The sequence below is a fragment of the Fukomys damarensis genome, unplaced genomic scaffold, assembly GCF_012274545.1.
Source record: "Fukomys damarensis isolate Sample0158 unplaced genomic scaffold, DMR_v1.0_HiC HiC_scaffold_21, whole genome shotgun sequence".
NCBI lineage: Eukaryota > Metazoa > Chordata > Mammalia > Rodentia > Bathyergidae > Fukomys > Fukomys damarensis.
In genome coordinates this window covers 12,742,475-12,751,956 of record NW_022900933.1, presented here as the reverse complement: position 1 = coordinate 12,751,956, position 9,482 = coordinate 12,742,475, and the positions used below count along the sequence as shown (strand labels likewise).

General features: G+C 45.8%; 1 protein-coding gene across 1 annotated transcript; it reads left to right on the top strand.

The window, feature by feature from the left end:
• The first annotated feature begins 3,765 nt into the window (after nucleotides 1-3,765).
• On the top strand, nucleotides 3,766-8,878 carry LOC104877219. Its single transcript, XM_010645634.1, has 4 exons — nucleotides 3,766-4,131; nucleotides 7,457-7,676; nucleotides 8,005-8,124; nucleotides 8,582-8,878. Exons 1-4 carry the CDS (start codon nucleotides 3,766-3,768, stop codon nucleotides 8,689-8,691), a joined length of 816 nt encoding a protein of 271 aa, XP_010643936.1. The 3' UTR covers nucleotides 8,692-8,878.
• The last annotated feature ends 604 nt before the right edge of the window (nucleotides 8,879-9,482 follow it).

Genomic DNA, 9,482 nt, shown 5'->3' with positions numbered 1-9,482 from the left:
AGATACAGATGAAAACAACACTAAGATTCCACCTCACCCCAAAAAGAATGGCTGTTATCAAAAAATCAACCAATAACAAATGCTGGTGGGGGTGTGGGGAGAAAGAAACCCTTCTCCATCGTTGGTGGGAGTGCAGACTGGTGCACCACTGTGGAAATTAATGTGGAGATAGCTCAAAGAGCTGGAACTAGAGGTTCCATTTGACCCAGCTATCCCTTTGCTGGGTATCTTTCCAAAAGTATCATACCACAGTGATATATGTGCACCCATGTTTATAGTGGCACTGTTTGTAATAGCTAAAACTTGGAAACAGCCCAAATGCCCATCAACTGGAGACTGGATAAAGACAAAATGTGGTTTTTCTATAAAATGGACTACTACTCAGCCATAAAGAATGATAAACTAGAAACATCTATAGCTAAATGGATGCACATTGAGGCAATACTCTTAAGTGAAATAAATAGGACACACTTGAATAAATACCAAATAGTTTCTCTGGTGTGAAAAACTAAAAGTGTAAATAAGGTTCAAATGGTATAACTGAGGTGTGAAATAGGAAGAAAATGGCTAAAAGGGAAGTGGGAAAGGGTAGGGGAAAGGAAATAAGGGAAAAGAAAAAATAAGAGAAAAGGAAAAAATGGAAACAAAGTCTTTGTAAATAGGGGAGTGTGGAGGGGGTGAAGGCAGGGCAGTGGTATGAGGAAAAAATAAGAACAAAGACCTGGGGTGTAAAGGTACAAGATCCCAATGATGAATGTAACTGTACTGTATACCTAAAGTGTACCAATAAACTTAATGAAAAAAAATAAAGTGACAATTTGAAAGCTCAGTGTACCAGCAGCCCTTGGGTGCCATGCTTTCAAGCCCTCTGAGAAGAGTTTAGGACTGTCTGCCTATGTGTGTGTGCACTTCCATGTCTCTTTCTACGTCAGTTTATGTATATTGAAACCCACGAGTCACACCCCCGCCTCTGATTCCAATACAACATTGCAGGGCCCCTTCTGTCTGTCCTGGGTGGGTTTGAGTTGGGTTCTCTTCCCCCTGTCTGAATTTGCACATCTCCTCTCCGCCCCGTGTAATGTCACCTTGGGAATGAATTGTTCAGTAGGAGAAGAGGATGACAGACTGCAGGGTGACTCTGACGGTTATTGCCAAGTTGCTCTCCATAAAGATGGTCCAATGTACACTTCCGCTAATCTTAAGTCTTTTCTTTTGCCAATCTGATAGGTGAAAAATATTATTTCTGATGTCTTGATTCTATCATTATAAAATAGCTTGAATGCTATAAAAAAAAAAATAAAAACACTCGACAAGGAAAGAACGTCAGAGTTGGGTGTATCTACTCTCCCTCATTAAAAGGGTCAACTCAGAAAGAACACTGGAATAGCCACGTGGCTGTTGCTTGCAGAAACTTCAAGTAGCAGTGTCCCTTCTGTCATCTGCCCCAGTGGGCAAGAACCTTGACCTGTACTGGAGACCTGAGTGAGTCCTAAAATTTCCAACAATGTTCTCTGCAGTCAGGAGGAAGGCACTGGCCAGTTGTGAACAGAAAGAGCCACACTCAGTGCTGTTTTAGCAAAGAACAGACCCCAACAGGACGATTCTTTGCAGTTGACGATTTTGATGTTTCTTTCCCAGGATTAAAATTATTGAGCGTAGTCTAACCCAAGGAAAGCATTCCTAGTCTGAGCAGATCTTAATTGTGTATTAGGTGGAAACTGGACATAATGGGCCTTTAAAAAAAATTAGCAATTTCTTGGGACTCCTAGTTTTAGATATTGCTACTTTTGCTCCTGTAGGTTTCAGTGCCCAGAAAAGTCCTCTTTTTCTTACTTCACCTCACAGGCCCTCGCTAACTTCTTTATCAATAAAATTGAAGCACATTTCATCCTCTAAGACCCAAACCAAGTGACACCTTCCCAAAAGGCTCTTTGTTCACCCCAAAAGAAATGAACTACTCTTCATTCCCCTGGTACTTGGCTGTCAGTACAGCTCTGTTTTTTTTTTATGTTTTAAGATCTGCTTTAAGTTTTAGGCAACTGTTTATCTTTCTTCCCTATTAGACTGCAAATACTTTGAAGGAAGACAATTTTAGAACCAGGCTTTGTGCTTTGTGTAATCTCAGATAGGCAGTTTGCCAAATGCATTGACAAATAAACAGATCAAAGAAAAATGATTAGATTCACAATCTAATGAAACTGTGCAGTGTCTGAGAGAGAAGCCAGGCAAGTCCTCCAGCTGGAGATCCTGAGGTGAGGCAGGAAGCCCCGGGAATACAGAGCACCCTCCGGAGCAACCCCTCACATTCCACAGAGAAGCCCAGAAGGTGCTCAGGAGCTGCCTGTGCTTGTGCCCTGAATTTGCCAGGGCTCAGAACTCATCCTAAGCTGGGGTGCAGCTGAGCACCCAGGACTAGGGAGTTGCTCTAAATAGGTTGGTATCTTGGCTTTGGGAACTCCTTGGTAGGTAGGACAGGGTCAGGTGCTGGAGAGGATACTTCCAGGAGTAGGGACCACAGAGCCAGGGAAGAAAGGCAGGGCATAGAAGAGGTGAACAAAAGAGCAGTGTGGGGTCGAGAATTCAGGGTGGCACGCTGGATTCAAAGCCCAATTTGGGTGACTGTCCATCACCTATGTGGTCTTGGGCTGGAACCTCTCTGAGCTTTCTTCACCTATAAAATGGGGCATGGGGGAGGTAGGGTGAGGTGGTGGTGGCGGTGGCGGTCTGTATTTCAGAATGGCTGAGTTCACTGAATAAAATACTGTCTTTGAGGCAACTTACCCAGTCTGAGAGCCTTGTAAGTGCTCAACAAACATCAGGGAAGGACGGGGAGAGGAGGTGGCAGATGCCCTATGACACTCATCCCCTTACACCACAATCCTGGATCACCGTCCTTCTGGGGATACAACTGCAGTGGCCCCTCTTCAGTCCAAGGCAAGAGGAAGCGAAGAGGGCATTTCCTTTCAGCTAGCTTGGCACTCCTAGAGTGCAGGTTCTCCAGCCCTGCCTTTGGCTTCCAGAGCAGAAGCGACAGCCTCGGCTCCCTCCCTTCCTGCCCTCCTGGAGCAGCAAATCTGCCCCTCGGACAGCTCCCTCCACCCAGGGCCTTCTCTCCCTAGTCCAGGCTGCAGATAAGCCACAGATCCAAGCCAGAGCGCAATCTGGGAAGAGAGAAGCATAAAAAATCAAAGTATTGGTCAGGTATTGGACTCTGGAAGGCCTTCTCCCCACGCCAGGGCTCTTCTTGCTGCCCTTGTCAGAAAACAACCAGCAGGGAGTAGAAACATTAGAGGTAGTCTGAGTCTCTGCTGAGAGTGCTTCTTGGAACTTGCCCAAGGAGTCATCCTTGAGTGTCCTTCCAGCCCTTCCAGTCTCCCAGCGAACAACGGGAGCAGGTACTCAGGATGCAGAGGGAAGCTGGGTTGGAAGAGAGGATGGAAAGCCCAGTAAAGAGTGGGCTTGCTGAGGGTGTGGGACACACACTAAGCCTGGACAAGTGGCCTAGAGTTTCAGCCCAGCTCTGGCTCTAACTGGCCCTGTGGCTGTGGGCAACCAGCAGGTAGCCGAGCACCTCAGTGTTCTGTCAAAGTGGACATTTTACAAATGATGACTGAGGGTTTGTGGTTGTCTTTCCTGCTCTGAACCCTGAAGGAACCTCAGGTGCATTTGGAGGAAGAAAACGAAGTCCTGGAAGCCACTGGAGAGCTAGCCATCGGCTGTGGTTTCAACCAGTTGCTTTTGTTCTTGCATCGTGAGGAAACCGACATGGTGTGGGCAGTGTTCTTCGAAGCAGATATTAAAACACTGGCCTATGACAGTCGTGGATCAATCCCAGTGTCTATCCCTCCGGAGCTGTGTGGCCTCATGACGCAGCTGTGCTTCACAATTTTGAGCCTGTTTCTCCATCTGCATGATATCCACAGTGCAGCTTCCAGGACTCGAGGAGCCACCACAGGCCGGCTGCCTCGGAGCATGCCTGGTGCCCACCACTCACTTGTGATGCTGCCAACTCCCCTGCTGTCAGCTTCCCTAAAAGCACCCACATCACGCCTCCCTGAGATCCTGTTCGCCTGTCCCTCCCGCCCACTGAATGGCCGGCAGCACCCACTGCTGCTCCAGCTTCTCCCAAGAGTAGCAGAACCCCACCCTTGTTTTCAGTCACCTTCACTGCCTTCTTCCCCAGGCCCTTCGTGTTTGGGGAGCCATCACCACAGTCCTTTATCTCCTCCCTTTTGCTCCAGAATTCTGCTCTTTCCATGAATATCATCCAAAGCGCTGCTCCTGTGAACTCAAACACCCCATGACAGGGAAGTCTGTCTGAGTGGCTTTGAGTCTCCCTTTGTTCTTGTTCCCTTCACCCAAGCAACCCCCACTCATATCTTGTTAAGCTTTGGTGACGTCTCATTTTCTAAAGCCAAACCAACCTCAGCTAATTTTCCCAAGAAGTTTTCTCAAGACAGTAACAACGTTTTCTGAACATCCAAGTCCAAAACATGTTCTCCCTTTGCCAAGTAGAAATGAAAATCTGTCAGGAAAACTTTGTTAGTGATCAGAAACTGACCTAAGACCGAGGGGTAATAGCTTCCTGATTCTTGGAAGCTTTTTTTTTTTTTTTTCCAGTACCAGGGATCGAACTCAGGACCTTGCACTTGCCAGGCAGGCATGAAGCCACTGAGCTAAATCCCCGGCCCTGGAAGCTTGTAAGTTTTGCACAGACACACACAAGTCACTGAAGCCACTGGGAAAGAGCTAGTGGTCAGCTCTGTGTATATGTGGGGGGCATCACTTTAAACTAGGAAGGAAAAATCACTCTTCACTTTCCACCTCAAACTTAGCCTTATTCACGATACTTAAGATACCTTCTTTATGAAGAGTAACCAAACATTTAAAAAACTTCAAGAGAAATGAAAGAAAAAGTGCTTCTGAGGTTGTAAGAAAATGAAGACTTTGCCAATGGCAGTACATATAGAAATATGTTTAAAAAATCTTAGTGGAAGTGGCCATCCAAGTGTCAAGGGTAGGAGGAAAGGGGCAGGATAAAAGCACTAAGAAGTTGATGTAACTATTACAACAGATATGTAAAATAAAGACTGAGACATAGTCAGTCATTAAGGTGCATCTCTTTTGATCCAGCAGTTTTATTTTTAGTACTTTATCCTAATAATTTACAACGTTTTTGGTAACTCAAAGTTCCAATTACCATTATTATATACATTAAAAATGATGTAGATGGCGGAATAGATTGGAAGATACAAAAACAACTCTAGATGTACTCAACTACCTCATCTTTGACAAAGGAGCCAACCATCCTCAGTGGAGGAAAGACAGCCTCTTCATCAAATGGTGTTGGAAAAACTGGGTCTCAACCTGCCAAAGATTAAAACTAGACCCTTATCTTTCACCATGCACAAGCTAAAATCCAAGTGAATTAAAGATCTAAATATTAAAAAAGAGATAATAAATCTGCTGGAAAATAAGTTAGGCAGAACTCTTGAAGATATTGGCGCAGGAAAAGACTATGAACAAATCCTCAGTAGCACAGGAACTAGTGCAAAGAATCAACAACTGGGATCTCATCTTATTAAAAAGCTTCTGCACTGCAAAAGAAACCATCAACAGAACTAAGACAACCTACAATATGGGGGAAAAAAATTTTACCAGCTGCTCCTCAGACAAAGGACTATTATCTAGAATATATAAAGAACTTAAAAAAATCAGGCCCACCAAATATAAAGACCCGATTCAAAACTGGGCATCTGAAATGAACAGACATTTCTCAGAAAAAGAAGTAAAAGCAGCAAGTAAACATATGAAAAAACACTCAACATCACTGGTCATTTGAAAGATGCAGATGAAAATAACACTGACATTCCACCTCACCCCACAAAGAATGGCTGCTATCAAAAAGTCAATGAATAACAAATGCTGGTGGGGTGTGGGGAGAAAGGAACCCTTCTCCATCGTTGATGGGAGTGCAGACTGGTGCAACAATGTGGAAATCAATATGAAGATACCTCAAAGAGCTGAGACTAGAGGTTCCATCTGACCCAGCTATTCCTCTGCTAGGTATCTTTCCAAAAGTATCATACCACAGTGATACATGCTCACCCATGTTTATAGTGGCACAGTTCATAATAGCTAAAGCTTGGAAACTGCCCATTTGCCCATCAGTTGGAGACTGGATAAAGAAGATGTGGATTCTATAAAATGGAATACTACTCAGCCATAAAGAATGAGAAATTAGAGTCATTCATAGGAAAATGGATGCATGTTGAGGATATACTCCTAAGTGAAATAAATAAGTCACACATGTGTAAATATCGAATAGTTTCTCTGGTGTGAAAAACGTATGATCCTAATGGTATAAATGACCATGAGAAATAGGGCTAAAGGTGTAGGGGAAGTGGAAAGGGAAGGGGAAAGGCAATAAGGTAAAAAGAAAAAAAACATGAGACATGAAAAAATGGAAATACAGTATTTCTAAATAGGGAAGGGAGGAGGGGGTAAAGGGCAGGCAGGGGTAAGGGGAAAAAGGAGAACCAAGACCTGTCACGTAAAGGTACAAGATCCCAACAATGAATGTAACTGTACTGTGTACCTAAAATGTGCCAATAAACTCAATGAGAAAAAAATGATGCAGATGATTACTTTATGCGTGTAATATACTGCAAAGGTTGTAAAAATGTACACAAAACATTATTAGAAAATGATCTAAGAAGAAAACACAGGCATGTAGGGCTGTAGGTACATTACCAGGAAGTGCTGCCATGGCGATTTAATTTGCCTTCTAGATTATCTCGGATGAGTGTGTATCACTCTTGTGTATTGAAGGGTTCTCATGTAGTCTAGAAGAGAGGCATCTTCCAGAGCTACCACTTCTGTTGTCCTCTGCAGGTCCGCACTTTCCAGGGTCGGAGGTGGGGGTTTGGCAGCAGGTCAGAAGCGTCTACCTCTCTCCCCACACAGTTCACACCTGAGCCACAACTTGGGGCAGCCCCTTGCCCCAGTGGCACTGTAGGTTTTGAGGGCTTTGCTACCTTTGCCCATCCTCCCGTCATCCAGAGGAAGGCAGAATGGCCCCAGATGGCCCGTGCGGACGGCCGGCATTCCTTACCTCTGCCTGCACCTGTTTCCGGTGTCAGAAGACACATCTGTCACTGAAATAGTCTGATGAGGTCTACTGCTTCGAGAACTTATCTTGGTTTTTTTCTCCTTCCCCAGGTACTGGGGACTGAACCTAGGGCTTTCACACTGAGATACATCCCCAGCCCTTTGAGACAGGGTCTCCCAAAGTTGCTGAATTGCCCCGGCTGGGCTGCCTCAGCCTCCTAGAGGGCTGGTACTGTAGGCAGTGGGCTGTGCCCCATTTTTTAAAGAGATTATTATCCTAGTGGAAGGTATAACATTTCCTTGCCTAAAATTAAAGTTATTTCTCCACTTGAAGCTCGCTGGTTAGCACAGACTCAAAGGCAAGAATGGGGGCCATCTGGAAGGGCCACGTGAGGGAGGTGGAGAGGAAGGCAGTGCTGTCCCAGTGAGACCTCGCTTTGAGTGGAACCCTGGCTCAACCACGAGGAAGCCACTTGGCGTCCCTGTACCCGTTTCGTTGTATTTGGCACGTGGCCACAGGCAACAAGGGCACCTGGGGAGCTGCTGTGCACCTGCCACAAATTTATGTACGATGGGCTTAGAACTGTGCCCGTTCCACGTTAAGTACTTAGTACGATCGGCTATTTTACAGCCGTTTTGGAAGTTGATAAAGAGCTCACCCCTTTTACCCTCCTTGCCACGGACAGCAGTGATGTCTGTGCAGACCCAGCTTTTTCCTCCCACACCCACTTACCAACCATTGATGCTGTTAACACCCCCACCGAACCTACCAACTTCCCTCCATCTCTACTCTGCCATCACCCCAGCAGAAATCACCTCAGATAGAGCCAGGGACTGGCGTGGTCTCTCATCCTATATAGTGCGTCTTATACCTGTTAACCCCTTCTTCAAAAGCAGACAGAAAGAACCCCCTTCTCCCTCCAAACGGCCTGTATCTTCCTGAGCTGTCACTGAAAGCCACCATGGTGCTGCTTACTGCCTCCAGGGCGCGGTGCCAACGTGCCTGCTGGACTGGTGAGGCCCCGTGCTCTAGTCGAGTGACAGCAAACCGTTTAGGGTTGCAGTGATAAACAGCCTGTTGTAGCGCACGTGCCACAGGATCCCCACCGCTGCTCTAGTCCCTGCTTCCCTCCCCATGGCTCATTCTGAGCTGATTTCCCCTTAGCCCTGCTACCTTCAGTACTAGGGACTGAACCCAGGGCCTTCACATTGAGCTAATTCCCTTTCCTTAAAAAAAAAAAAAAAAAAAAAAAAAAATCTCTCAAGAGGGTCTTGTTGAGTCACTAAGTTTCCCCAGCTGGGCTCAAAATTGTAATCCTCCTGCCTCAGCCTCCCACAGTGCTAGGATTATAGGCATGCACTAAACTACCACACCCCACTCCTGGTTTCTTAAACTGAACGTGCTCCCTGTGCGTCTACGGAAGGGTAGTATCCTGACACTTACCTTGCTGAATGGCTCTTTACTTCACAGCTTCAAAGCCATTCCATCCCAGAAACCTGCTCTGCCTGGCCCTGCACCTCACCCATCCCCACGCACAGTCCCGGCGCCTCTGCGCTTCTCTCACCTCCCAGCACGCGTGACCTTCTGGGCAGACCTACCACAGTCTACCACACTGCAGAATCCCACCTTGAGCACAGGAGCTGCACTCTGAGCTCCTAAACGGGAGATTTCCTTCAATAAAGGGTTCCTGCAGAAATGTTCTAAAAGGATCACATCTTCCACATTCGTAAGAATTTTTTATTATTATTATTTAGAAATGCAGTTATATACACAGAACAATTAAAATTAAATTAAACTTTGTACAAATATTAAAATACTATCTTCACACCCACTGCAATGTACAGGATACCAAAAAATATATATATAAAATAAAATAGAGCAAACCCAAACTGATTTGAGTGACATCCTGCACAGAGTCAATTACGCGTGTGTTGTTATAAACCATTACACGAGTACCATTCTACAGAAGATCCCCTAGTGGTGTGACAACCTTAAGAATCCAGGGCAGGTGCGGGTGCTGTCAGGCGACCCCAGACCATCTCTCCTCCCCGCTTGGCAATCCAATCTGAGTGCTTTGCCCTGCATCCCTGCCACAAGCCGGGCTGCTTGGCAGAAGGCTCAATACTGGGGGTTTTGTTCAAAATTCTACTAGGGTTTCAAGGAAATTGAGACACTTCCCAGCAAAGCTGGACTGCCACCTTTCCCTCTCAGGGAAACAGCTTCTCCAAGATTCAGCCCAAACATCTGCCAAGCAAAATATTCTCCAAGCCCTGCAGGAGACACAGCCAACCCCATGAGAGAAGCTCCCAGCTCGCTATCCTTGGCAAGCACATCTGGACTTACTGTGACAGTGACAGGTATGTGCCACTTC